Source organism: Mirounga leonina, unplaced genomic scaffold, assembly GCF_011800145.1.
Source record: "Mirounga leonina isolate KUSES-001 unplaced genomic scaffold, KU_Mleo_1.0 Mir_94, whole genome shotgun sequence".
In the NCBI taxonomy this organism is placed as follows: Eukaryota; Metazoa; Chordata; class Mammalia; order Carnivora; family Phocidae; genus Mirounga; species Mirounga leonina.
Window position 1 is genome coordinate 5,695,135 of NW_023270855.1, and position 27,670 is coordinate 5,722,804.

The following is a 27,670-nucleotide window of genomic DNA, read 5'->3' on the forward strand; positions in this document are numbered from 1 at the left end:
ACTATCTAGATCAGTGGGGGTGCCTGGGTGGCCCAGTAGGTTAAGCGTCTGCCCTTCAATTGATCAGGTCGTGGTCCCAGGGTCCTGGGATCGAGCCCCACATCCGGCTCCCTGCTCAGTGGTGAGCCTGCTTCCCCCTCTCCCTCTGCCTGCTAATCACCACCCCCCCACCCCACCCCACCCCCCGCCGCCACTTGTGTGAGCTCTCTGTCAAATAAATAAAATCTTAAAAAAAAAAGATGATACCTGTATTGTGTTCAAATTGTGGAATCAAGGTGCAATTTTTTTATCCTGAAATGTGATTTTTTACAACAATCTTAAAAACAAAATCTAAGTAAAACAAAACCAAGAACAATTTAACACTAAGCAGGTTAGCCTAATGATTAGAAGTGTGGATTTTGGAGTCGAATCCCCAAACTTCCCTTTCTACATGTATAAAATGGGTAAAATAATAGAACTACCTCCCAGAATTGTAAGAAGGAGAGTAAAACCCATTGAATGATAGCTGTTACAGTCTCATTGCTTTTTTTTTTTTTTTCTCAAGATTTTTATTTATTTGTCAGAGAGAGAGAGAGCACAAGCAGGGGGAGCAACAGAGGAAGAGGGAGAAGCAGGCTCCTCACTGAGCAAGGAGCCCGATGTGGGACTCGACCCCAGGACCCTGGATCATGACCTGAGCCAGAGGCAGACGCTTAACGACTGAGCCACCCAGGCGTCCCGTCTCATTGCTATTTTACTCTATATGTTCACGTGAGAGAATTAGGAAGTCTCTGTTTTGTTCCTTCCTGGCCACTAAGAGGCGCACTTCGTAGCAGAAGAAACGCGGGCGGAAATAATCCAAAAACTGAATTCTTCTCCGGAGAAATGGCTTCAATTTCTGGCGGAAGTCTATGTCCCCCCCACCAGGTCTTAGAAGCTCAGAAAGAATTCCAAATGTTCTACGTAGTCCCGACAGAAGATATGAAAAATTCTCAGTACTACGCTGAGATATTAACATCTAGGAAAACAAAGGTGTCCCTCGACTTTTTTTCAGTATTATTTTTCTGAGGTGTCTCTCTTTTCTTTGAAGGACCAGGAACCGGAAGTGCTCTTTTTTCCCTGCCAGGACCCAGAGGTTAAGTCCCATCAGCCCTCGCGCGCCACCTTCCCCTCTCTTCCTCGGCGCTGCCTGTGGAGGTGGCAGCTCTCTGTTACTGGGTGAGTTTTAATCGTTGGCCATCTGCATCTCTGCGGCCTTCATCTGATCCTGTCGCTTCGTGGTGAGGAGGCTTGCCCTTCCAAGCAGTCGCCTTGGTGGGCTTTGTCCCTGTCGGTTGGCTGGAGGACGTACACGAACAGAGCGAAGCGGCCCAGTCGATGGTGGACGTTCGCTTCCCAGGGCCACTTGCCCTCCTACGGAGGCCGCCTGGTGTCTCTCTTAAGAGTTGCGGACAAGCTGGTTTGAGCCCTGGGGGTGAAGGTCGCTGTTCGGGTCTAGACTGAGGGGGCCGTGGAGCGACGCGAGGGTTCCGATTTGATGACTGGAATACTCGGATCCCCTTGGTCAGTCACGTGTGCCCGCGTGTATTTTCTGTTTGCGCAGACCGACGCTCCCTCCTCCGCAGTTTTCCGGTCTGGGGGTTGCTGCTGCAGCCGGACCACTTAACAGACCAACCACCATGAGCTGCGAGTCGATTAGTTCCGTTAACAGAAATGCTGGTGGCGGGTCAGGGTCTCTGGGAATATAAAATTGCGTCCTTGTCTTCGCGGATGTAATGTGGCGGGCGGGGGTGCGTTCGTTTACCGAACACGACGTTCGCTGGGCGCTTAACCGGGTGCTAAACAAGGAAATAGAGGCGGTGAAGAGACGAGAACAAAGAGGGCTGCAGGCGAAAAGGATAGGGTAACCGAGAAGGCCGCTTTGAGGAGGGTTTTTAATTGAGACGCGGATGATCTCCAGGTAGAACAGGAAGTTCAGAGGTCTAGAAACATACGTACATCGTGGCTTTGTAGGCCTGTTGTGAGGGAATTGCAGAGCAACAGCACTCGGGGCAACAAAGGTTTCTCTTCCCATCTCTTCGGGTTCAGTCACCGCAGGCATTCAGTGTGCGGGATCACTCCCATTTCGGTTCTTGTAGATTGCCCCAGTTCTGCATAACTAAAAGGAAATTGGACCATCTGGGGATTGGGACGTTGAAGTGGGATTTGCTGCCCTGTGCAAGCTGAGAACGTTCGGGGGTCGATTTGTCTTAGATCAGCTGTTAGCATTCTTCCTTGGCTTCAGTGGGTGAGGTGACTCCTGACCTCTCAGGATCGCGTCTGGAGAGTGGTTAGTATTCTGCCAGCTTCGGAGTCGGGAGGGAAAGCAAGCCTGGCAGAGGTACCCATTCCATTCCCAGTTTGCTCAGTAGCTGGTGATTGGAAGACACTCTGCAACAATGTTCAAGCCCTGAGCAGGAAAGCCTCCTTCCAGGACCGCTTGACACCATCTCTCCCTCTTTCCTGAAGGCATCATGGCTGCCCTCAGACCTCTGGTGAAGCCCAAGATCGTTAAAAAGAGGACCAAGAAGTTCATCCGGCACCAGTCAGACCGCTATGTCAAAATTAAGGTATGTATCGTCCCGGGATGGAAGTGTACTTTGGGATGGAGAAAGGAACTCCTGAATGGGCTCTTGGACTTCTGGCATCACCTGGTTGAGAGATCACCTTTGGCAGATGAACCAGTCTGGTTGGTGGTAGAGCTTTCTAGAAACCCAGGTCTCCCTGAGTATGCTTACTGGCACTCAGTCACTTGATTATAATATAAATTGAAATTTAAATGATCAGGGACACTTGGCTGTTTTGAGGTGTCTAGAGACTTGAACCATTTTAGGTGGCCTTAAGACGTTGAGAGTAGATTATCCTTATTTTTATGATGAGAAAACTTAACATCTTGAGTGCAGTGCTGAAACCCGTGCTCTTCACTCTTGATCTTAACTGTATACACAGTCCCTTCACATTCTATCAGTATGTAGTCTGCTTTTCCTTTGTTGAGGAGTGTGGATGTGGGTCTGTATTCCTGGTAGTCAAATGCAGGAGCCCCTATTTTTTTCCACCCCCCCCCCCAAAAATCTAAAGATGTAGTGAAATACTGTTACCCAAAGACAGCTGCTGTTTGGCATATTTCCTTTTCATTGGGTCCCCCCTTTTTTTTCCTCCAAAGGGAAGAGTTATTAGCAAAGACACTAACCCTCCTGTGTTTATTTCAGCGCAACTGGCGGAAACCCAGAGGCATTGACAATAGGGTGCGCAGAAGATTCAAGGGCCAGATCTTGATGCCCAACATTGGTTATGGGAGCAACAAGAAAACAAAGCACATGTTGCCAAGTGGCTTCCGGAAGTTCCTAGTCCACAACGTCAAGGAGCTTGAAGTGCTGCTGATGTGCAACAAGTGAGTTGGGTCCCACCTCTGGGTTCAGGTGTCAGAAGTCTGCATCTGTGAGCATTTTTGGTAGGGACTCTAGACTTACAGAATGCATTTGGAAGAGTTGTATATTCTCTTGGGAGCTTAAAGAATGCTTGTTGGGGACTTTGAAATGTTTCCTTTGCTGGAGCAGGGTAAGGGAACTTGTCCTGAAAAGTGTAGAGACCCAAGATCTGGAAAGAGAAGGACTTTGCCCAATAATAAAAACACTGTGGTATCCTTTTGGCAGTTCTTTGCAGAACATTGCTTTATGTGGAGGTAGCAGGGAGATCAAATATAGCCTCAGGCCTAAGGGGCACTTCATGCTGTGGCCATGGGTATCTTCCTTCAGAAATCTACAGGAATAGACGAGTTGCTGCCTGATTAAGAGCTCTGTGATCTGAGGTGGAGAAAAGGAAGAGTATGGCTTACACAAAGTTGTAGAGATGCAAGAGTGCACGGAGGGTTCACAGCATTACTTCAAAGTATTTTGAGAAAGTTAGACACTTTATGAGCTCTGTGTGAGAGAGACTTGTGGTCTGCTTAGACTAAAACTAGGGCAGTGGGGTGAGAAAATATTTCATGTGGGAAGTGATTCAGATGCTTTGAATCCAGATTGGAGGGAATGGTGGGTTTTTTTGGTTAAGCAGAGGACCGTTTTCTTCCCTTTCCATTAAACAGAAGGTGAAAACCTGTGTTTTCCTAATTAGGACGTGGAAAGGAGGGTGACTAACTGTAGCACGTATGTGTGCTTGCTTACAAAGATCTTTCATCTATAGCGATTGCAGACACAAGTAATAGAAATAAACGAAGCCATTATTCTCACTTTGTGGCTGCGTTTTCTAAGTTGGGAATGTAACTGGGTGTTGGAATCCTGGAAATTTTCCTTAGAAAATCCTTGGGTGAGCATCGGAATTGGGGATGACTGCCCAAACTGCGATTAGGTGGTTGGAGAATTGTGACAGACAGATGCAGTACCTGTTGTGTAGCAGAAATGCTGCAGTGCAAGTGTCGCTTGTTGCCAGAAAGATACTCTTTACATAGCTTGTCAGTTTGTGTCAGGAGCCGTAGAAATATTTGAAAGCTATGACCTTAAATCCACAAGTTCCATTTCTGGATATCTATCCCTAAATGAAGAGCATTTTGAAACAATGATCACTTGTTCGATTCAGTTTGAACAATTGAAAATACGATTTGTGAATGGTGGGAGCACAGGCACTGGGTGGAGTGTTGGACATGTATTTAAAATGATTGTCATGTGTGGGGAAAATGCCCAGGCAGACAGGTAAGTATTTAAGACGATATGTATAGTGATTGATTGGTTATTAAATACACACGTGGATAAGGACTTGCGGTAGGGGTGTAGATTTCAGCGTTGAAAACAAAGATTATGGAAACATTTCACAATACAGCTATTTTGAGGGGCGCCTGGGTGGCTCAGTCGTTAAGCTTACTTAAATAAATACTTGAAAGATTTTGTTTTTAAGTAAGCTCTGTGCCCAACTTGGGGCTTGAACTCGCTACCCTGAAATCGAGAGTCACATGCTCTACCAACTGAGCCAGTCAGGTGCCCCTAGAGTATCTTTTCTTTCTTTTTTTTTTTTTTTTTAAAGATTTTATTTATTTGAGAGAGAGAGAGAGAAAGAGCACAAGAGGGGGGAGTGGGAGAGGGAGAAGCAGACTCCCTGCTGAGCAGGGAGCCCGATGCGGGACTCCATCCCGGGACTCCAGGATCATGACCTGAGCCGAAGGCAGTCGCTTAACCAACTGAGCCACCCAGGCGCCCCCTAGAGTATCTTTTCTTAACCAGATGTTGATGGTGTCATAAATCACTTCGCTAAAATGTGCTCAGTAAGCCAATTTGTTACTGAACTGGGGCCTGGTGCAGCTGTGAAGAATGAGTAGGTTAGAACAGTATCTGGCAGCCAGATACTTGGGAAATATTCAGTATAGCTACTTGCTGGGTGACTTTCAGGCAATGTTACTTCTCAATTTGAATTTTGAATTTTGTCTGCAGCAGTCAAACAAGTAAAACGTTAATGTCTAGGCCAGGAAATCCTTGGCTTAATCAGACTGTTGGATTCTTCTCTTGCTTACTTTGCAGAGAATTTAAGAACTTGGTGGTCAAGTTCCAAGCTCCCTGAGACTGTTGGGCAGATTGACTGAAAGGATTGGGGGAGAACGTTTGAACTTGGAATCTGGGACTGAGCCATCCTAGCCCTGTCCATTTCTAAATATCTGACTTGGGAATTCACTTCCACCTTTAAGGGTCATGGTTTGTAAGAGGAGGCAATACCTGGATTACAAGTCTGCTTTTAAGGCTTAAATGAGGGGACAATGAGTACTTGTGTCACTGCCAGGGAATACTTGAAGAGCCTCGCTGCTGGTACCATGGAATTTAGGAAAGTTAGGCTTTGGGACTGTGTCTGTCTTCATCAGCTTTGCCAGTGCCCTCGTGGCTCTGGAGCTGCTGTGACCCAAAGCCGCCACCCTCCCCGGGAAGCTCAGGAGTGTGTGTGCATCTGGCTTGCTCCTTACTAACTGCTTCTCTTCCAGATCTTACTGTGCAGAGATTGCTCACAATGTCTCCTCCAAGAACCGCAAAGCTATTGTGGAAAGAGCAGCCCAGCTGGCAATCAGAGTCACCAATCCCAACGCCAGGCTGCGCAGCGAAGAAAATGAATAGACAACTTGTTGTGCACGTCATATTTGTGTTAATAAAACCATAAAACTACCATCTGGCATTTGCCTCTTTGGTTTTACTCTTTGGTTTCTTACTCTGACATCTAGTCATGGAGATTATTCTTGTGCTGACTAATGCTCTGTGGAATCCTCCATTTGGAAGGGGTTTATAAAGGATACTTAATTCTTGAAAGGGTACAGGCCTCTGGTGCCCAGAGCAGCCTTGTCAGCTCCGGTTGGGGCTGGGGAAGAGGGGTTGGAAGAGACTTGGGCTTCAGACCAAGGACGGTTCTAAGACCTTTGATTGAAGGACTTTGCAGCTCAGAGCAAGTGTAGTCCTCCTTAGCCCCACTTTGTAAATTTTTGGATGACGGTCACTGTATGTAGTCCTTGTGAGGTAGCTTCTGAGCAAAAATATGACAGGGTGACCCACAAATCCCTCTACGATCAGCATTGGATGTCCAAAGATAACTTTTGGTCTCCCTTTTATAACCCTCCCCCAGCTTGCTGCTTCAGGTAATTTAACAGCAGTTTCTGAAGGTGTGGGATCCTTGGGCCTCTTGATCAGTACTCAGGATTTAACGATCAAGCTGCCTTTTCAACTAGCCCTAAGCCTTAGGCCTCAAAAGCTAGAATTTAGCTGGGTGGATTACAGGCATACCTCTTGAGATACTGAGGTCCAGTTCGGTTTCAAACCACTGATAAGCAAGTCAAACGCATTTTCTGGTTTCCGAGTGCATATAAAAGTTCTGTTTATACCGTTAATTTATTATGTGCAATAGCATGTCTAGACAATGCATACCTTAATTTTAAAATAAGTTTATTGCAAAAGTGCTAAACATCTTTGAGTTGTAATCTTGGCTGGTGGAAGGTCTTAACCTCCATGTTGATGGCTGCTGAGTGATCAGAGTGGTGGCTGCTGAAAGCTGGGGTGGCTGTGGCAGTTTCTTAAAATTAAGACCATGAAGTTTACTGCACTGACTGAGCCAAGAAAGATTTCTCTAGCATGATACTGTTAGCACTTCACCCAGAGAGCTTTCAAAATTGGAGTCCCCGCAGAACCTGCCACTGTTTTATCAACCAAGTTGATGTAATATTCTTCAGTCCTCTGTTATTTCAACAATCTTCCACAGCATCTTCACCAGGAGTAGCTAGCATCTCAAATTTTTTGTTCATAAGAAGCAACCCCATTAAAGTTTTCTCATGAGATTGTAGCAATTCAGTCACATCTTCAGGCACTAGCAGTAACATCAAAGATAACATCATAATAATGAAAAGGTGAAACATTCTGAGAATTAACAAAATAGGACAGGAAGTGAGCAAATGCTATTGGGAAAATGGTGTTGATAGACTTGGCTCAACACAGGGTTGCCATAAACCTTCAATTTGTAAACTCAGTATTTGCAAAGCACAATGAAGTGAGGCAGGTCTATTAGGTTATGATCGCACTTCTCTAAGAATTGGTAGCGAGTGGCAGTAGTCATGGGATATGGCATGATACTCCAGAACAAGACAATTGCTTATAGGGTGTTTGTTTTTTTCCCTACCAGCCTGGTCAACTGAACAGAAATACTAGCCTGCTTAAACAATTTTGGCATGCTAGCCATGAGTGGATTTAAGTCCCTTAAATTGGGTAGGTAAATTACAGGTTGCCTGCCTCCAGTTCAAAGCCTAGTCTGAAACATTTGAGTTAACTGTTGGTCGTTTTCATAATTTCTTTAAATTGACTTGGGAAGTATACTAACAGCGGTCTACTGAGTAGAGGAAGTGTGCAGAGAAAACGTAACACTAGGATCTCTCCTTTATTAACCTGGGATAGCACAGAAAATTCTTTAGCCTATTGCTTAATATTTGTGTCTTAGATACTAAAAACTAGAAACAACATGTTCAAAATCTTCCTTAGAAGGACACAAACCAACTGGTTACACCTTGGTGGGTGACATGAAAGGTGGTCTGTACTTTCTTTGTGTTTATTTCCCAGTTGGCTATATAAGAGTTTTGAAAATAGAAAAAAATTAGATCTAATTCCCTATCCTGACCCCCTCCCCCTGCAAAAAACCAAATTTCAGATTCATTACTGCCAATTAGAAAGTAAAGCATTTTGAATTCTAAAATGTGAACAGCTCAGAGAAGGAGCTTGAGTCTTTAAGATGCCCAGCTGAAGCACTAATGTTTTGCCTATTAGATCAAGTGAAGTGAAAAGTGGGAGAGGTGTGAGTGACAATTCTGGGACACTGGTGGGCAGGAAGGTCAGCCGGCTGCCTCCTAACCTTCCGCAACTGTGAGCACAAGAGTATTTCTAAACACTTAGTCCTTTGTGAGGCAGGGACTCCCCGCTTTGAAGGTACAGACCTCCACCCCACGTGAAGTCACAGTCACACATCCGTGTTTGTTCGGAAGGGCTGCCCTGTTTCTTTGAATGACTGTCCTGAGTTAAAGGGCCCAACTGTTGGCAGCCTTGCAGCTCCTGCTGGGGGCCTCGAGTTGGGGTCCCTGGAGAAGGCACTGTAAGCCCCGACCAGGAGCAGGAGGGCCCCCAGGGAGATGAAAGGGCTTGTGGCAGGCAGGGGGACCGGTGAGGCCTGGGGATTGGGTAGGCGCCCTTCTCTTGAGTAAGGGCCCACCTGGGGGCAGGGGGAGGACTAGCTGAGCTCCATCGAGTCTGTGCTGGGGGCTGAAGCAGAATCCTTCTGGATGCTTTCAAAGAGGGCAGCAAGTTCGGGGTTGGTTCGGATTTGGGAAGAGAAGTCAGCCATGATGGGGCTTTTCCCTACTTCCGGGATGGTCAGCAGGGCGGCCACAGCCCTCATGGCGGAGCGTTTCAGCTCGTCTTGCTTCTCAAATTCCTGCTTCACGGAACCGGCTTTGACCTAAAGTAGGAAACAACAACAAGCCATCCTTTATTGAACCTAGCCTCGCACCACAGCTGCCTCACTGGTCTCTGGATTCCTCCAACCCACCTGTAAAATCCCTCCCAGTTTAAATCACAGCACACTCCCCTACTTCAGTCTCTGTGGTTCCAGCCTCCTGAGGTTTCTTCTGTGCTTTTACCCTGGCGGGTTTCCCCAGAGCAAGATTCTTTGTCATTAAATTAACTTCAAGGTCACCTAGGAGGCCTCTGACCAACCAATCTAAATTGCCCACCTTTCTTTTTATTAATAAATAATTGGATGGTGACAAATGCTATAAAGTGTTCAGTTAGTTATCTCCTTCCCCTGGCAGGAGGATTCAGCCTATCTCTTACTGTGCTTAAAACAGGCTCTCGGTACCATATGACTCAACTCAATGACTGGGTCACCATGACAGTCACCTAGCTGGCCTTGTGCCCCCTACTCAGGTGCCTACCCCTGCAAGCTACTCTGCGTGGGAAACCCCTCAAACTGCCTTGCCTGCCTGTTTCTTCATCTCCCACCCTCTCCCACTTACTCAGAGAATCTCAGAATTGCCCCACTCCTTAGGGAATAAAGTCCAAATTCCTCTCAAGGCCCCCCCGACTTAGCCCAGACAAAGACTCTTCCCCCTGAAGAGTCCAGTGTCGAGGTTAAGAGCTTGGCATTGGGGTTGGACAGTCTTGGGTTCGAATGGCTCCGCCCTGTAAGCGCTGTGACTTCAGGTCCTCACTGTGAGTTGCACTTCCCTTTCTGTATGGAAGAGCTAAGAAATACTTTATAGGATTATGACAATGATTAAATGAAGCACTTCAATCACCACCTATAAATGGTAACTGTGAGGAATCTGCAGGGGTGCCCAGGGCTAAGGAGGGTGGGGGACATGGGGAGGTACCTTGGCGGTGCAGGTGGCCCTGAGTGGCTCAATGAGTCGGTCCACTCTCTGCAGAACAGGTGCGGGACACAGGGTAGCCAGTCGGGCGAGCATGATGAAGGTCAGCATCTGCCCAGGAGGAAGGAGACAGAGTTCAGGGTGAAATGGCCCAGGACCAAAAGGAGCAGAGCCCAGGGAAGATCGGAGGCTCTGGTACCAACACCTGGAGCTCAGGTCCAAACTCTAGCACTAATTCCCGCCAGGGCCCTGCCAGAGTCTCTCCTGCTCCGGGCCTCAGTTTCCTTATCTATCAACAGTGAATGGCAATGGTTACTATGCCAACTACAGCTGGCTGACCTGAGGAGGCTCAGATCAGAAGAGGCACCAGGGAGGGGGCGATTCTCCAGCTCAGATGCTCACAGGGCCAGGCAGATACTGTCCCTGAGTGAAGAGGGCCAGAGGGCAACTGCGCAGGAGTAAGGAGCCCGCACTCCAGACAGCAGCTCTCAGCTCCAGCCAACTGTGGCTGTGGGAATGTGGCCCAGGGCTGACGGCCTGTTTTCAAAACTCTGATGTTCATGGAAGAGCTCTCAACTTTTTAAATGTTGGCACCCAGTTTAAAAAAAAAAACAAAAACCTACTGCGTGAGCCAACTAAACACATCTACAGGCCTGGATGTAGCCTGCGGGAGACTCATGGTGGCCTCTCGGGAAAATGGTAGTTCCTACAAGCGCTCCACAGCATAAAGGATGGGTGTCTGGATTCTACGTGCCCTACCCACCCTCACCAGCTGTCTAGCCTGCCCTGACCCCCCGACAACCCACAGCAAAGGAGGGGGACCAGGGCCAGAGCAGCAAAGAGCATGGCATTACGCAGCACAAGCTGGGACCCAGGGCTCCTCCACTTGCCCGCTGGTGCCCTTGAACTCGCCAGTTCTCTGGCCTCTCCCCTGTAAAGTGGGCATCCTAAACCCACCATCCAAAGAGAGAGTGCAGACTCCACAAGATAATTCTGGGGGCTCAAGAGATGTTATACCCACCCTCCTCAACACCAACAGGAGCCTGGACATTGGGGTCCAAATGTTGCCCTGATGCCCAGGCCGTGTCCTGTGCTCCCAGGGGGCAGACAAGAGGACGCTGGGGCCAGAACGGGTAAGAACAGGACAGCCTGGGGGAAAATGCCTGAAAAACAACTGGCTTTTATCAATCGACAGTGGGTCTTGGCCGTCTCTCACATCAGTGCAAAGGGACTTGGCTCACTCTTCTTAATGCGGCTAGCATTCCGTGACCAGAGGTAGCCAGTTTACTGAGTCAGCTTCTGATGGGTGGACATTCAGGAAGCTTCCAGCTTTCCCCAACCCCCACAGAGCTGTGAAGAACATTCTTGAACATAAAAACTCCGAACACATTTTTTTTAAGAGTGAGTCCAGACCATCTTCCAAAGAGCTCGCTCACTGTAGGCTCCTGCCAAAGGTGTTTGAGAGCTTGGCCCTTTTTCTTATTGAAAACGAACAATGCAGAGGCATCTGGGAGGCTCAGTTGGTTAAGCATCTGCCTTCTGCTCAGGTTATGATCCCAGGGTCCTGGGATCGAGCCCCGCATTGGGCTGCCTGCTCAGTGGGGAGCCTGCTTCTCCCTCTCCCTCTGCCGCTCCCCCTGCTCATGCTCTCTCTCTCTGTCAAAGAAATAAATAAAATCTTAAAAAAAAAAACAAAAAAACCCAAATGCAGTTATCTTCATGGGGGTGCCTGGGGTGGAGAGTGGGAGACAAACAAGCAGTGGGCCCCAGTGGTGCTCGCCTGTCCCCTCAGGACGGGGTGGGCACGGGTCTGGCAGGGGGCCCGTCCTACCCGGATATCGTAGTGGTCCTTCAGGCCATCCTCCACGTGGTTCAGGAACTCGCAGATGTCCAGCTGGCCCAGGCAGCTCTCAAGCAGCGAGTACATGCACTCGAAGGCTGCCTTCCGCACATCCAGCCCATCGTCCACCGTGTGCTTAAAGGGCCCCATCTCCACCTGCAGGATGGAAGGATGATGAGCGTTACGGGAGGTGACCTCCCTTAGTCCCTGCTGCACACCCCACCTCCCTCATTCAGTACTGTGTTCTGTGTCCGAATCAAGCCTTGTACTCTCAAGTCTCTTGCCTTCGCTGCACGGCCTGCAATGCCCTTTGATGATAACAGTAACAGGGGCGCCTGGGTGGCTCGGTCGGTTTTAAGTGTCCGACCCTTGGTTTCAGCTCAGGTCATGATCTCGTGGTTGCGGGATCGAGCCCCGCGTCAGACTCTGCACTGAGCGCGGCGTCTGCTTCAGATTCTTTCTCCTTCCACTCACTCCCACTCACCCCCACCTTTCTAAAATAAATAAATAAAATCTTAAAAGAAACAGTAACAATAATTATTATGGTCTACTAAGCAGTGATAATGTGCCAGCCACTGTGTGAGTGCTTGACAAATGACATTTTGCTCAAGCATCACAACAGCCCTAGGGAGACAGTGTTATTAACATATGAGGAAACCAAGGCTTAGAGAGGTTAATTAACTTGCCCAGAAACACACAGCTAGTAAGTAGCTGAACTAGAATTAAAAACCCAGGTCTCTGAAGCTTTTAACCACAAGGCTCTGTTCTTAATGGTACACTCCTTCTCACCCCTCCAAGCCCTGCCTAAATGCCCCCTCTTTGGGGAAACTTTCCGAACCCCTCTAAACACAGTCACTTCCTCCTCAGCAATGCCAGGTGATTCTTATCTTTTTATTATATCATGTGATGACAACTGTTAAGTCACCTTTAATCTCTGCCCCTTAAATCCTTACTTAAGGATTTAAATCGGTTATATAATTGGCAGAATGGGTGTCTCTATTCCTGAGGAGGCCAAGAGCTCCCTGGTGGCAGACACCATGTCAGGTCCAGCTCTGATCCTGGCACTCTGACCCAGGGCTGGCACTCAATGAACACCTGCTGAAGGCTGAGTGATAATAAGAAGCACCAACATCTACTGAGGCCGACGGTGGGCCAGAAGTTCTGAGCACCTGCAGGACATAACTCAGGGAGTCTCCTCAACAACCCTCTGACACAGACACAAATTAGTTTTCTCATTTTGCCTAAGAAGAGAAACTGAGGCTCAGATCAGACTGAATGGTCCTAGGCCCCCGTGCCTAGGGTCACACAACCAGGAAGTGGAGGGACAGGACTTGACCCAGGCCACAGGCGACCCGAATCCTTGCCACAGCCCCACCAGTCAGGCCCAGGGCTCCCCACTCTGTCCCTCACTGGCCTCACCTCTCGGATGAGGTCCTTGCGGATCTTTGTCTCCTGGTAGAGGAGGGGCAGGATGTCATCCAGCAGGTCCCGGACCAGAGAGGGCTTGTTGTGCACAGCTGAGTTGAAGAAAGCCAGCGTGGCCCGGCGCACGTTCAGGTCTGGGTCCTGCAGGCTCTCCATAAACTCTCCTGATGGAAAGATGAGAGGGGGTGTGTGGGATGGCTTGGCCAAGACACAGACCACCTCCACCCCCTACCTCAGTTATCTGCTTAATGTGAGCTGGGCAGACCTGGCCGAATGGGGGCAAACATGTTCTGAGCATCTGCTTTTTTACCAGACACAACAAGTCCTCAGAGCCCAGATAAGAATGTGAACTAGAGTCTGGCATGGGTTCAAATCCAGGTTCCGCCACGGCCTAACTATGGGACCCTGGATAGGCTCAATGTCTTCATCTATAAAATGGGAGTAATAGCAGTACCCATAGTGTAGGACTGTTTTTAAGATTTAAAATGTAGTGATGTGGGGGCACCTGGGTGGCTCAGTCGTTAAGCATCTGCCTTCGGCTCAGGTCGTGATCCCAGGGTCCTGGGATCGAGCCCCGCACTGGGCTCCCTGCTCAGCGGGAAGCCTGCTTCTCCCTCTCCCACCCCCCCTGCTTGTGTTCCCTCTCTCGCTGTGTCTCTCTCTGTCAAATAAATAAATAAAATCTTTAAAAAATAAAAAATAAAATGTAGTGATGTGATATATATTTATATATTTTTAAATTATATATAGCATATATTTATTTATATAAATTAAATATATACAAAATATAAATACACAGCAGAGGGGCTGGCACAGAGCAAGGATTCTATAAATTCTATAAAACTTGATATTATTATAGATAAGGCTCTCGAAGATCAGAGAGATGAAGAAACTTACACATTCACACAGCACTTCTCTGAGTATACCTTTTTATATAGTTCAGACTTTTTAATAACTGTGTTAATGTTCTACATGCTCTATAAATAAATAAAATCAAGAATGAGGGGAATCCCTAAAAAAAAAGCACAAAAAACAACCAAACCCCCTAACTATATTTCAAATGATTAACATAACCACCAGGTGATGAAAGAGTAAAACAATTCACCCAAGTAACTTCCAAAGTATTTTGACTAGATGCCCTCAGACTAAAGACAAAAGCCCTATAAACAAATGCTGACTTTTCACAGATATAAAGGTTAGCCATTCTTGGCCTACTTTCTGTGTATTCCAGAACAAATACCTCATAGACAGCAGGAGCTGGGTTTTTCCCTGTCAGAGAAGGGTATGGAACGGGAAGGAAGGAGGCTAGGAGGAACCCTGCAGTGCTGGACTAGAGAGGAGGTAACTCATGTGCATGTGTGTCTGTCTGCGTACATACACTCAGACACACATATGCTCCCCAGTTCTGTCTGCTGAGAGGGCCTCACAGCAGCAGCACCCCAGTAGCAATGAGCACATCTAGCGTCCAGGTCTTGGGTTCTAAGTACCATTCTCCCCTCAAAGGAATCAGGGCTCCCTGGAGAAATAGCTGATTCCCGAGCTGGGGCAGGAAAGGTTCAAGGTGAGTCTAGAGCATCTTATTGTGCCAAAAAAGTAAGGATATGTTTAAAGGATGATGGAAACCTGTCAAGAGAACATTGGAACCAGCCTGAAGGGCCCCCACTGGCCACGTCTGAGACAAGCTTGAGAATCAAATAAATGAAGGCAGTAATAAATTATAATTCACTGAATGAAACAGGAATCCATGAGTCTATAATGATGTGAATAAATCAATGAATAAATAAGTGGGGGAGAAGGAAAAGTTCTTCCAGAGAATAGAAGGCAAACTAACAAATATGAAAGGAATGCTGGAATTGGAAGTCACCATTTGGCAACTGTCAGAAATCACTGAAGCAAGAAAGAAACCACAATGGATGCTGAATGTGGTGGGCAGAAATTTGATGAAGGGGCGCCTGGGTGGCTTAGTCGGTTAAAGCATCTGCCTTTGGCTCAGCTCATGATCTCAGGGTCCTGGGATCAAGCCCCACGTTGGGCTCCCTGCTCAGCAGGGAGTCTGCTTCTCCCTCTTGCTCTGCCTCTCCCCCTGCTTGTTCTCTCTCTCAAATAAATAAATAAAATCTTAAAAAAAGGAAATTTGATGAAGAGGATATTTCAACAGACTCAAAAATACTTACTCATTCCAAAGGGAAAGGTAATTTTAAAGATTTTACTTATTTAAGAGAGAAGCGGGAGCGGGGCAGAGGGAGAGGGAGTCCCAAGCAGGCTCCAGACTGAGTGCGGAGCCCGACATGGGTCTCGATCCCACGACCCCAGGATCACGACTGGAGCCGAAAACCAAGAATCAGTCACCCAACCGACTGTGCTACCCAGGTGCTCCAGGAAAAAGTAATCTTAGAGCGGAGAAAACTGGAAGTCTCCATCTTAACCAGGTGATCAGAGTTACCATCACCAGTCACGGGGCAAACCGCTATTATGTGCCTCCCAATATGATGCACTGGGAAGAACATAAAGTCTTCCAGCAAAGCAGGATTCAAACTGAGAGCTGGCTACCTCTGGCTCCTTGCACTGTGCCCTGCTGGTTCCTAGATTCCCCCATTCTCTCTGAGAACAGAGCTGTGGGGAAGCTGGCAAGACCTGAGTTCAGGTCTCCTCTCTGAGCCTCTGCTTCCTCATCTGTAAGATGTGGCCAGGCCTACATACCACGCAGGGAGCTGTGAGAATGAACCATGGTGAGGCGTATTAAAGGACCTAGCCTTGTACCAGATACACAGTGAGAGCTCGAAAACTGGTTCAAACATACAAGAACCAAACATCCAGGCACAGATCCCTAGGGGCTGCCAGCCCTGGGCAGGGCAATCGGGACTGGCGGCAGTGTGTGCCCACTGGGTCAGGGGATGGGATGAAGTGGCTGCTGACATTGCTGTGGGTTCTGGACGTGTTCTCCAGTCCCGACCGTGGCCACGTCTGCTGACCCCTGGTCTCCTGCAACAGTGCCCTGGCAAGTGGGGACCAGCACCCCGTTTTATAGCTCGGGATGAGATGATCTGTCCACGCTCACACAGCCAGAGAGTAGCAGAGCCAGGCTGCCAACCCAAGACTCCCCACACTCCACTAGGCTGCCTGGAGGAGGAGGGCCAGACTCCAGTGTGGTCCGGTGACAGGCCTGCAGGCTCTGATCTTTGAATGTCTGCCTTCTCTAGGAAGAGCCTGGTCCTGCAGAGCCCCAAAGAGAGGGCTCACCAATGAAAGCTACCTGGGCTCCTCAAGACAGAAGGCTCCTCAGACAGGGGATAAGCTGGAGAGCCATGCTCCCCAACTCCCGTGCAGCCCTACCCAGCTTTGTGCCCACTGAGGTCAATGCACATGAGAGGCTGGTGGTTTTCCACTTGTAAGAGCCTGCGTGCTGGGGGCGCCTGGGTGGCTCAGTTGGTTAAGCGACTGCCTTCGGCTCAGGTCATGATCCTGGAGTCCCGGGATCGAGTCCCGTGTCGGGCTCCCTGCTCGGCAGGGAGTCTGCTTCTCCCTCTGACCCTCCTCCCTCTCATGCTCTCTGTCTCTCATTCTGTCTCAAATAAATAAATAAAATCTTTAAAAAAAAAAAAAAAAGAGCCTGCGTGCTGGGGTGCCTGGGTGGCTGTCGTTAGGCGTCTGCCTTTGGCTCGGGTCATGATCCCAGGGTCCTGGGATCGAGCCTCGCATCAGGCTCCCCGCTCTGCGGGAAGCCTGCTTCTCCCTCTCCCACCCCCACCCCCACCCCGCTTGTGTTCCCTCTCTCGCCGTGTCTCTCTCTGTCAAATAAATAAATAAAATCTTTAAAAAAAAAAAAAAAAAGAGCCTGCGTGCTCAGGGAGTACCTTCCCCTCAGTAACGGATAGGGTCTCTGAAACAACCTTAGAACCTTACCCCCATTCTACTGAGGAGGAAACTGAGGCTCAGAGGTGAGAAGGGGCAGGCTAGGCTCACCCAGCGGTTCAGTGCCAGCACAGGGATTTGAAAGCAGGCCCTGCTGCCCGTCATGGGAGTGAGGTAGCCTCCTTGGTCTCCAACTGCCCTTGGCACATGTGTAGGAAAATCAGCCCAGACTCAAAGCCTGGGAGTGGGGACTGAATCGGGCCGGGGGCAGAGGGCAGGGGGTGCTCACCGATGAGGCTCTTCAGGAGGGGGTCAATAGGATGGGGCTGGTCAGATACGAGGAACTTGAGCGCTGTGATAACCGTGCTACGGGTGTGTGGCCGACCTGCAGGACGAGACGCATCAGCTTGGTGAGTGGCAGGGCGGATCCTGGACACCCACAGGTCCAAAGGCGCCCAAGCTCCCTGCCTCCCTGGGAGACAGAACCGGACCCCTCCCCATTCAAAACACCCATCTTTGGCGAAGTCAATGCTCTCATTTCCCTCGGCAGCCTAAAATTCATCCCTAAATTCTCCCTGCTGTGGCTGACAGAAAAACTGCCAGTTCTCAGGTAACCACACTGCAGGATGCAAACAGGGAGCCAAGACGGTGGTCAATCCAGAGCCCAAAGAAAGACCTCTGCTCAGGCCTTAGGGCTGCGTTCTATTTTTCAGACACGTTATCTCAATGAATCCTCACAATGGTCCTGTTAATTAATTAATGGTAAGATAAATAAAAATGTTTCATAAAAATTATTATTAGTCTCTATTTTACAGATGAGGAAGAAGACCCAGAAAGGTTAAGTTCGTATCTCAGGTCACACAGCAGATCCAAAATTCAATGGCTGATTCCGAGCCTGGCCGGGCCCTCCTCCTCAGGCCTGCATCCTCCAAGCAGGGGGCAGGCGTGTTCCAGGCAGACTGAAAGCCAAGGGGATTCCAACAGAATTCAGAACACCCCCTAAGCTTGGTAATGGAGAAGTCACTTAACTTTACTTTTCAGCTGGCTGAGTAGAGAAGGTGAAGAAAGGGAAGGGAATATACCTCCTATTATGGTGAAAGAAACAAACCAGAGCTCCTCGCTCCTCTCCCCCCCCAGCAAACAACAGTGATGGGTTAAGGTTGTTTCCATCACGTAGATTTTACATTAGAGACTCAGGAAAAAAGTTTACATTTTGGTGCCAGGGTGTGAATAAGTGACTTTAGACTTGCAGCTTTTTCCCTCTTACTCTATCCTGACTGGCTCCTGAGAAGATTCAGGGTGGCTGATGAAGACATGGACAACAGAACAGGATTAAGTGAATTTAAAATGAGAAAAATGGGGTGCCTGGGGGGCTCAGTCGTTAAGCGTCTGCCTTCCGCTCAGGTCATGATCCCAGGGTACTGGGATCGAGCCCCACATCGGGCTCCTCGCTCTGCAGGAGGCCTGCTTCTCCCTCTCCCACTCTCCCTGCTTGTGTTCCCTCTCTCGCTGTCTCTCTCTCTCGGTCAAATAAATAAAATCTTAAAAAAATAAAAATAAATAAAAATAAAATAAAATAAAGTGAGAAGAGTGATGGGGTGCCTGGGTGGCGCAGTCAGTTAAGTGTCCAGCTCTTGGTTTCAGCTCAAGTCATAATCTCAGGATCGTGGGATCGAGCCCCGCCATCAGGCTCCCTGCTCCAGTGGGAAGTCTGCTTAAGATTCTCCCTCTCCTTCTCCCTCTGTGCACACGCTCTCTCGCTCTAAAAAAGAAATCCTTTTTAAAAATAATTAATTAAAAAATAAAATGAAAAAAGTGAGGCCGAGGGAAAATACAGGCAGGGAAGTGAGAGGAAGACTAGAGTGAGGGCAGGGAGAGCCAACTAGGAAGTCCCACAAACTTGCGAGAAGCAGGCCACGAATTTGGCTCCAAGCTTCCAGGCGGCTAACAAGGAAATGTAACTGGTTCGCTGGCTCAACAGTGTGCATGAGGCAGAAACAAATCAGAGCTTGGAAATGGCAGAGCCATTCGAAGCTCATCCCAAGACTCTGGCCTCTCAAGGTTCCTCGTGAAGAGCCCTGTGAGCGTCACAGGCAATGTCTTTGATACATTCTTCTGTCCACACAGTGGTGTGGACTACAGAGCTGCTGCTTCTAAACCCAGCATCCCAGTAAGGGCCTAATTGGAATCACGAACAGAGCAATGATAGCAGTTACTCACTTAGTATTAATTACATACTACGTACTATATACCCAGCACTTTGCCTACATTCTGTCAATGAACACACCCACTGACCCTATCAGTGGGCCAGCAGACCAGCTCAAGGCCTGGAGGCCTTTCCTTCCCAGGGGCTTTCACTTGCCCAAGAGCCCCCCAGTCCCACCTGTCTGCTTTCTCCCTCCCTGAGCTTCGGAATGCCCTGACATGCCCTTGCCTGACCACACAAAACCTGCCCCTGGTTTTTGCTGGATGCTCCCCAAACCCCCAGGGTATGGTACCCAGTCCTGGTCTACACTGACATTTGATCCTGGCTCCAACCAGCCCAAGAGAGCTGCACTCTCTGCAGACAGAAAACTGATTTTATTAACCTTCACCCAGAGCATGATGCTACGGTCCACATCAATGAGTACGAAAATGGCATCATGAAAGGCCTATTTTTTGAGGGGACATATTAGGATATTAAGGATTCTCTCTCCTCCATCCCAGAGAGTCCCCCGGGAGGAGGCTGCAAGTCTCTGGAAACACTGTGTTTTCTCACGGATCCTCTGCCTTTACCTTATCCACACCGTGACTCTCCAACCCAGTGGTTTGAATTAGTTCACTCTGAGTGGGCCGCTCAGATGCAAACTGCCTACTTCCGATCTGGACTGCCTTTGCCCACACCTGTGCCCCTACCTGCAGCGAGCTGCTTCCGGAATCGGGGCAGGAGGAACGGAGGGTTCACGAGGACCAGCTTGCCGATGCACTCAGCCACCACCCCCCGGGTGCCCTCCTCGGCGCCCTCACAGCGTTGGAAGAGCAGGGCCCAGATGTCCTCAGCATAGGGCTTCAGGCTGTCAGGCTGGGCGGCCCCCAGGGCCTCCCTGAGCGAGTGCAGCAGCAGGTACTGCCGCCGGGGCTCAGCCTCGATCTGCCCCAGCAGGAAGGGCAGGAAGTCGGGCAGGTTCCCGGCGCCCACGCGGCCCAGCGCATAGGACGCGGCCGCCCTCACGTCCTCACTGGGTGACCCCAAGGCTTCCAGGAGCACTGCCTTCAGCTCCCGCTGGGGGCCTGGCCCGGCCACCTGGCCCACCTCGGCCAGCGACAGGAACGCCAGGACCTTGACCCCTGTGCTGGAGTGGGGTGACCTGGCATCGCAGACCAGGCGGTTTGCCGTGCCTGCTGCCTCCTGGGGACAGGCGGCCGCGAGGGCTGCCACACAGCGAGCCAGAGAGTGAAACACCTGCTTGTGCAAGCCTGGCCCGCCCTCTGCAGCCTGGTCATAGACAGGTGCCGTGAGCATGCGGACGAGCCCCTCGTAGTCCACACACGGCGGGCGGGTCCCCACCAGGGCCTGCAGGAAGCCTTCGGCAGCGGCCAGCACGCCAGCGGGCAACAGGGGCGAGCACAGCAACCGCAGCAGCTCCGAGAGCACGGGGCCACTGACCTTGGCCATAGAGGCCGGCTGGGCCTGGGTCACCGTGGCAAGGAAGTCCACGGCCAGCTGGGCCACATGCATGTCGCTCTCACTGACCAGGGCAGGCAGCTCGGCCAGCACAGCCTGCACGGCACCCGGCGGGAGGCTAAGTCCCTGGCTCTGGGCCAGCGCGTCCAGGGCGGCCAGCGTGGCCAGCCGCAGTGCCCGCTGGTTCTTCCGCAGGAACGAAGCCAGAACGGGCAGTGCCTCAGCCACGACGGGCTGCAGGTCGAGCCGCAACGGGGACACGGCCACCAGCGTCAGCGCCTTGACAGCAGGCAGCCGGGTGATCTCATTCCGCAGGCGGTCCAGGAGGAGCAACAGTGACGGCCCTAGGTCGTCCCCGAGCCGGTCACCCAGGTGGGCCATGAGGTGGCCCATGCAGGTGATGGCACGCTCCTTCACCTCCTGGTCCAGGTCAGTGGCACGGAGCCGTGCCAGAGTGGCCGCAGACATCTCTCCAACGTATGGTTCGGGGTCCAGCGTCCGAGGCCTGTCCAGGGGCCACAGGGCCCGCACCAGCTCCTGGAGCACCAGCAGGGCCTCGGCCGCGATCTTGTAGAAAGGGTCAGCCACGCAGGCCATCACGGGTGGCAGGAGAGTCGGCAGATGTGGGTGGAAGGCCTCGGCTGGCTCTGTGCCCAGCAGCCCCTGTAGGAAGGCCAGGGCGTCCATCCGGATAGTTGAAGAGCTGGAACGGTCCACCAGAGAGAAGACAATGCCTGTGGGGGGTGGGTGCAAAGGTTATGGGGCCACAAGCAGTCTCTGGATATGAGGGTGGAGCACCTGCAGGCATCTGAGCTGGACCCAGACCCCTAGGCTCTTAGGCTGCAGATTCTGAAAGGTTAGGGCTTGGCCAGGGCCAGGGCGGAGGGACACAAGGCCAGGAAACCCCTCGGAAGCCAGGACGTAGGGCCTGTAGCCCAGCTTTGTTCTCACTGCTGGCAGTGGGGAGCCACCGTAGGTTGCTGAGCAGGGGTACCCACGGGGATTGAGGCCTGGGGTCAGGTTCTGGAAGAGCCCAGGACAGCAGATACCTGGCTGCAGTCCATCCTACCTGCCACCAGCACGGGCATGTGCTCTGCCAGGCTGCCAGGGAGGACGCCCGCCAGCTCGGTGAGGAGGCTGAAGCAGCCCTGGCGGGCCCTGACGCTCCGGTCCTTAAGCTGCCGCTGCAGGGCCTTGAGCACAAGAGGCACCTGTGGGCAGTTTGCAGGGGATCAGTGACTAGCCAGGAAACCTGGCTGTCCCACCCAGTACTGGGGGGCTTGGCCCAGGCCCAGGCCCATGGAGGGCCCCCGGTGTGGGAGGATCGCTCCAGCCCCAGCTTTCCACCACACACTCCATACCAGGTACTCTGCGGTCGGTCCTGTTTCTGGGCCCTCTTTACAGACGGGGAGCAGGTCAGAGAGATGAAGTGACTTGCTCCAGGCCACCCAAGGCAGTCTGGCTCTCACCCCTACACTCCACGACGGGGAAGCACTGAGGCCCTTTTCCCTTCCCTGGCTAGATTCTCTCCCCAGAGGAGCCCAGTTGGTCCCCGAGCTTAGATGCCAGTGAAGCAAGAAGGACTCCCAGACCTACATCTCCAACGTTGACTTGTGTGCTCCCCACCCGCCGGACCTTCCACATAAACGTCCAGAACAGAACTCTAGATATTCCCTTCACCGTGGCAAGGAGCAGCAGTTCATGCTTTAGCCAGAGCCTGGCACTCACATGACACCTTCCGGTCTTTCACCCTCCACATCTAATGCGTCAGCAAGACCCAAAACCTACCCCTCCAGTCTGACCAGTCCTCTTTCCCCTACGCCCAGCCCACAGCACCATCCCTCCCACTTGGACAACTACCATGGCCTCCTGCTGGCCTCCAGCGGCTACTCTTTCCTGCCCTTTTACACTCCATTCCCCATATGGCAGCCAGAGTGAGCTCCTTCAAATGGGCATGGGATCCCGTAATTCCCCTCCTATGGCTTCCAGGCCCTTAGAATAAAACAGAAACACCTTCTGCGGGGGGCAGGCCAGAAGGCCTATTTGTGCTATCTATCTGTGTGGTCCAGGGGCCAGGGCTTCACCTGCCATGCTCCCCGCTGGGCCTCAGCACCTACCACAGGGCCAGGCAGTCAGGGCTCAGGGCACACACTTCAGTGGCTGGACAGATGGTGGGGCAGCAGAAGGAGGGGAAGGCGGACGGATGGGAGGGTGAACAGGTGGGAGGGTGAGTCGTGAGTTGGGGAGCGAGGGTGGGAGACAGGGGGAGGCGTGCCCACCTGGCCGCGCAGCGCGTGCAGGTTGCTGCCCGTTTGGGTGGGCTCCTCCATGGGCTCCAGCCACCCCTTCGGGGGTCGCGTCTGTCGCAGCAGCACAATGTAAGCCCCGAAGACATCAGCCTTGACGTTCTCCTCGCGTTCCTTGAAGCGGCAGATGAGCGCAGGCGCCAGGGTGCCGTGGAAGTCAGGCAGCAGGTCGGGCCGAGAGCCAATCAGGGCTGCCATGCACTTGGCCGCGGCCCGGCGCACCTTCCAGCTCATGTCATCATCATCACTGTACTCGTCCTCACTCTCTGGGGCAGGAACAGGACACCCATGGAGCCCTGAGCACGGCAGCCTGGCCTCACCCAGGCTGTCTCCCGGGATGGGGCAGGGAGGAGGGAGCCAGGCCTGTTTCAACTTTTGTTGACTATTTACAGGCTGGTGGGAGTGTTACCTGCCATTTCATGAACACCTACTGTGTGCCCGAGGCAATGCCAAGCACCTCAGATCCACAGCCTCATTTGAGCCTCACAACTACCTTGTGAGACAGGGGTTATTTTCCTTCTGTAGAGATGTGGAAACTGGGGGGAATGGCTCACCCCATGTTACATGAGCAGGGATATAGCTGGAGTTAGACCAGGATCCTCCCTTTGCCTCCAGACCCTTCACTGTTTTGTCTACATCAGGGACAAAACTAACTTCCAAGTCGTTAGTGAGGATTTCAGAGAATCCACTTGGGGCACAAAATACATCCTTTGGTCAGAACTGACTGGGTGATTTTCACTTACTGGGATTCCAGAAGGGAGAGGTGACAGGCCTCCTTCTGACCCCCTCCCCCCCTGTTCCCCCCCACCCCACCAGCCTCTCAAGTCCTGATTCTGGCTTCCAGGCAGGACTACTAACAAGGAAAAGCTGTGTTTGTGTGGCTTTCTACTCTCCAAGCTCCCCTGAGAGGACAGAGCTCATCAAGTCTTCACCACACCTCAGGAATGAGGGCACCATGAGCCCTATTTTATAGATGACAAGAATTAGGCTCAGAGAGGGTGAGACTCTCCTGCGGACACACAGCTAGGAAACAACAGAGCTGAGATTCAGGCCCACAGGGCCCACCCATACACCTGGGGAGACGCACATGAGGTTAAGAGGGGGATGGTCCTAACTAGGGACACCACCAGGCACAGATCCAGAGGCCAGTGTGTTCTTTCTACCCATGCCACTCTGTAGATGACTCGGACTCGCAGAGCACTGGAGTCTGGAGAAGCCATAGTGGGCCATGTGGATGGTCCCATGAATATGTTCTGTCGCCAGAGCAGATGTCCTCTGATGGACTGTGGTTACCTCCACCCTATGCTACCCAGGAAGAAACATCCATAGCTCCAGGTTACTGGCAAGAAAACGCCCATTCTCCCTGACTTGGCGCTCGAGGCCCCAACACGCCTGTCCAATCTCATCTCCCACCATCCCATCTTATTCTGAATACCCCACCAGGCCCTAAGTCCCTCTCCTCCATCAATGCCCTGCTTCTAAGGCCCAGGGCCAGCAGTCTGAGCGACAGGTAGGACCATGGGCACAGAATGAAGGCAGCCACTGCATCCGTTCCCCAACCAGGTATCTCCCTCCCCGTTAGTACCTATCATTCCACCATTAGAGCTTCACTCTGCTGGGCTAAAGCATCATCTCTTGGAAGCCATTACTAAGCAGGCATAGAGATGGCAGCCTAGAAGTGGGGATCCAAGTCCCCGTTCTGCCAACATCCTAGCTGTGTCATTTCAGGCAAATCTCTTCCCTAAATCCGGGTTTCCTAGTCTGAAATATGGGGATAATAACAAGAGTTCTTGGAAGGAGCATGAAATGAGAATGCTCAGGACACTAGTAGATGTTCCATAAATGATAGCAATTACCACTATCATTACCTGGATCTGTGCACAGGGTGGGGACCTTGGGGAACCAAATCACGGAGGGCAGGGCTGGAGACTGAGGAAGAGTTAAGATCAGGATGGGGGGGCGCCTGGGTGGCTCAGTCGTTAAGCGTCTGCCTTCGGCTCAGGTCGTGATCCCAGGGTCCTGGGATCGAGCCCCGCATCGGGCTCCCTGCTCCGCGGGGAAGCCTGCTTCTCCCCTCCTTCTCCCCCTGCTTGTGTTCCCTCCCTCGCTATGTCTCTCTCTGTCAAATAAATAAATAAAATCTTTAAAAAAAAAAAAAAAGATCAGGATGGGGGTGCTAGATGTGTCTTTGGCTGGGGGGTGGGGGATATTCCAGGAAAGCTGCACCCATTTCCGCCTTCCAGCCCCGATGACAAGTTGGCCACCCACCTTGCTCACTGAATTCATTATCTTCTATCTCCATCTGCTCCTCATCCCCATCACTGTCGTAGTTATAGTTCGGGTCATGCTTCATGTACTGGAGGCAGAGGCTGGTCACGCTAGGCACGTGAGGACCCATCTCCTTGGGGCACCTGTGGGGCGGGATGGGGGAGGCTCAGCTGGACAGGCAGGAGAGGGCAAGGGGCCGGCCCAGAGCTGAGTCCTGAGATCGTACTGCTTCGAAGCCAGCATCGTGCCCCACCCCTTCGGCCCCCAACTTCCCAAAGAAACCCTGGGCCCCAGTCTCCTGGCACGCGCACTGCACCTACTTTCTCAGGAAGGCCTCAAAGGCTTGGAGGCAGGACTCCCGAAGCTCATCGTCATCCAGGTTGCAGAACTCCTCCACCAGGGGCACCAGGCGGTCCAGGTGGGCGCCTACAGGGCCAGGTGTGTCACTGAGGGCAGGCCAGACCCTTTCCCAGGCTCCCTCAGCCCACAGCACTCAGCCTTCCCTGCACTTGCAGCCCTGACCACTGCAAACTCCACTCGCTGGCTTCAGAGTCAAGCAGATGTCAAGGTTCTAGCCTTGTCTCTACCACCTATGAGCCACGTGACCTCGGGCACACCACAACCACTTCTCTGACCTAGGCTACTCATCCTGCCAGTAGCGATAACAATGCCTACCAGGCAGAGATTTGGGTGAGGATTAATGACATGATGCACATAAAGAGCTCCACCTGGCACAGGGTAGGCCCTAAAGTAGCATCTGTCGTTGAAACTTACTCATGTCCTCATCTTCTTTCCTGCACTAGGTTGTAGCCCTGGATGGGAAACATGGAAATGCAGGTACTCCCTTATGCACCAGGCAAAGGCACCTTTTGGTGCTTTAAAGGGTTCTATCCTAGCTCTTCTCCAGTCACAGGCTTCCCCATTTTCCTGCCCAACTGACCATGAACCCTAGTCTGGTCCTGTTCAGGCTCCCTCATGGGTTCATACTCCCAAGAATGACCAACGGTGGCTGTTGTTTGAGGGGGGATGCGGACAGAGCACGGACTTCGGGGTGGGGTCCCCGAGTGTGTTCATAAAATCCCTTACAATGAGAGAGCCAGAGGGGAAAGAGGGGCAGACCGTGGCCAACTCTGCCCACACTGGCTTGTTCTAGCCCAGAACTCCGAGGTGCTTGAAAATAAATTCAAACCTGCAGGATTCCATTTCTATAAGATTCATCTCTGGTGACAGAAAGCAGATCAGTGCTTGCCTGGAGTGGGACAAGGGGAGGGATGGACTGCAAAAGGGCACAAGGACACTTTTGGGGGGTGATGGAAATGTTCTACATCTTCATTGCGGTAATACTTACACAGCTGTACGCAAAGATCAAAACACACTTAACTGTGCACTTTAGTACAGTTTATTGTATGTACCTTACGCCCCAATAAAAATTTTTAAAAATTCAAACCTGGCTTCTGGGTTGTTATATCTTTCAAAGTAGGAGAATAGAACATACTGTATTTAAGTTTGGTGGCAGCACGACGAGCTCAGGGCCCACCCACAGCATCTCAAGCTCCGCCTCCCGCTTTCAGGCATCAGCCACGCCCCCTTACCTGGGAGGTGGCTGACACTCATGCTCTGCCCCTTACTCTCAGCTCGGGCCCCACCCCTCCCCCAAGCTCCTCCCTGCATCAGCCACGCCCCCTCACCTAGGAGGCAGCTCGCCCCAGGCTCCGCAGCACCTCCCCGCCCCGGCCCCGCCCCTTGCAGAGGGGCTCCACCCCCTTACCGAGGCGGTGGCCTGCCTGCCGGCCGACGCTACCCAGACATTGGATCAGAGTGCGGATGGCGACGGGGCTGGCGGGTGCGCGCGGGCCGGGCAGCCGATCCAGCAGGTGGTCCGCGAGCTCCACGAAGAGGTCGGTGCTGCAGGCGGCCGCCAGGTGGCCCAGTGCCCCGACTGCCCGCTTGCGCACGGCCAGGCGTGGGCTGCTCAGCTGCGGCAGCAGACAGTGCAGGAGGCTGGCGTGGAAGGCACCCAGAGGGGCGCCCAGCCTGGGGAGTGGGAGGGGATGTCGGACGGGGCCCACCCAGCGGGCAGCCTGGGCCAGGCACCTCTCCTCTCCCCATCCTCTCCAGGCCTGCTCCCCGGAATTATGACAACCCAATGACCTTTGGTAAATGGAAAGGCGCCCTGCAACTGTGTGGAATAATTATTTATTGTTACACAAGAGAAAGCAGAGAGGGGAAGGAACTTTCTCAAGACCACTCAGCCAAGAAATACAAGGCCAGGACTTGAATCCAGATGTCCAGGTTGCTAGCCTGGGGAGAAGGCTTGATGGTAATGGAGTGTGGGGGACTCCAGTGGGGCTGATTTCCTGGTGGTCTGGGCTTTGCCTCCTAGGGACACTCTACACACACACACACACCCTGTCGATTGGGCACACTCTACA

General features: G+C 51.6%; 2 protein-coding genes and 1 non-coding gene across 6 annotated transcripts in view; 2 read left to right on the forward strand and 1 right to left on the reverse strand.

Moving 5' to 3' along the window:
- Positions 1-1,088: 1,088 nt before the first annotated feature.
- Positions 1,089-6,163, forward strand: RPL32 (ribosomal protein L32). 3 transcript variants are annotated; one of them, XM_034998129.1, is made up of 4 exons: positions 1,089-1,197; positions 2,488-2,588; positions 3,228-3,409; positions 5,978-6,163. In XM_034998129.1, exons 2-4 carry the CDS (start codon positions 2,493-2,495, stop codon positions 6,105-6,107), a joined length of 408 nt encoding a protein of 135 aa, XP_034854020.1. In that variant the 5' UTR covers positions 1,089-1,197; positions 2,488-2,492; the 3' UTR covers positions 6,108-6,163. The 3 variants fall into 3 exon arrangements, with proteins under 3 accessions (XP_034854020.1, XP_034854022.1, XP_034854021.1); XM_034998131.1 differs by lacking the exon at positions 1,089-1,197 and adding an exon at positions 1,203-1,259; XM_034998130.1 differs by lacking the exon at positions 1,089-1,197 and adding an exon at positions 1,275-1,542.
- Positions 2,281-2,420, forward strand: LOC118006137. Its single transcript, XR_004677967.1, has one exon. It is a non-coding gene; the product is annotated as a small nucleolar RNA SNORA7 (small nucleolar RNA).
- A 743-nt stretch (positions 6,164-6,906) lies between the features above and the next one.
- CAND2 (cullin associated and neddylation dissociated 2 (putative)) overlaps positions 6,907-27,670 on the reverse strand; it is a 32,372-nt gene continuing 11,608 nt past the window's right edge. For both annotated transcript variants that reach the window (XM_034998121.1, XM_034998122.1), the window contains exons 5-15: positions 27,007-27,272; positions 25,559-25,664; positions 25,239-25,381; positions 22,944-23,236; positions 21,734-21,875; positions 19,896-21,398; positions 17,290-17,385; positions 13,143-13,312; positions 11,715-11,879; positions 9,887-9,994; positions 6,907-8,973 (exon numbers count right to left, since the gene is read on the reverse strand). In XM_034998121.1, coding sequence (XP_034854012.1) covers positions 8,746-8,973; positions 9,887-9,994; positions 11,715-11,879; positions 13,143-13,312; positions 17,290-17,385; positions 19,896-21,398; positions 21,734-21,875; positions 22,944-23,236; positions 25,239-25,381; positions 25,559-25,664; positions 27,007-27,272 — 3,220 coding nt within the window. In that variant the 3' untranslated portion in view covers positions 6,907-8,745. The remainder of the gene's footprint in view (positions 8,974-9,886; positions 9,995-11,714; positions 11,880-13,142; positions 13,313-17,289; positions 17,386-19,895; positions 21,399-21,733; positions 21,876-22,943; positions 23,237-25,238; positions 25,382-25,558; positions 25,665-27,006; positions 27,273-27,670) is intronic.

Bases quoted from the DNA above. Each gene is read 5' to 3' on its own strand.
- RPL32 (XM_034998129.1), top strand. From the start codon at position 2,493: ATGGCTGCCCTCAGACCTCTGGTGAAGCCCAAGATCGTTAAAAAGAGG. The intron at 2,589-3,227 runs GTATGTATCGTC...TGTTTATTTCAG, and splicing joins ACCGCTATGTCAAAATTAAG to CGCAACTGGCGGAAACCCAG. The intron at 3,410-5,977 runs GTGAGTTGGGTC...CTTCTCTTCCAG, and splicing joins GTGCTGCTGATGTGCAACAA to ATCTTACTGTGCAGAGATTG.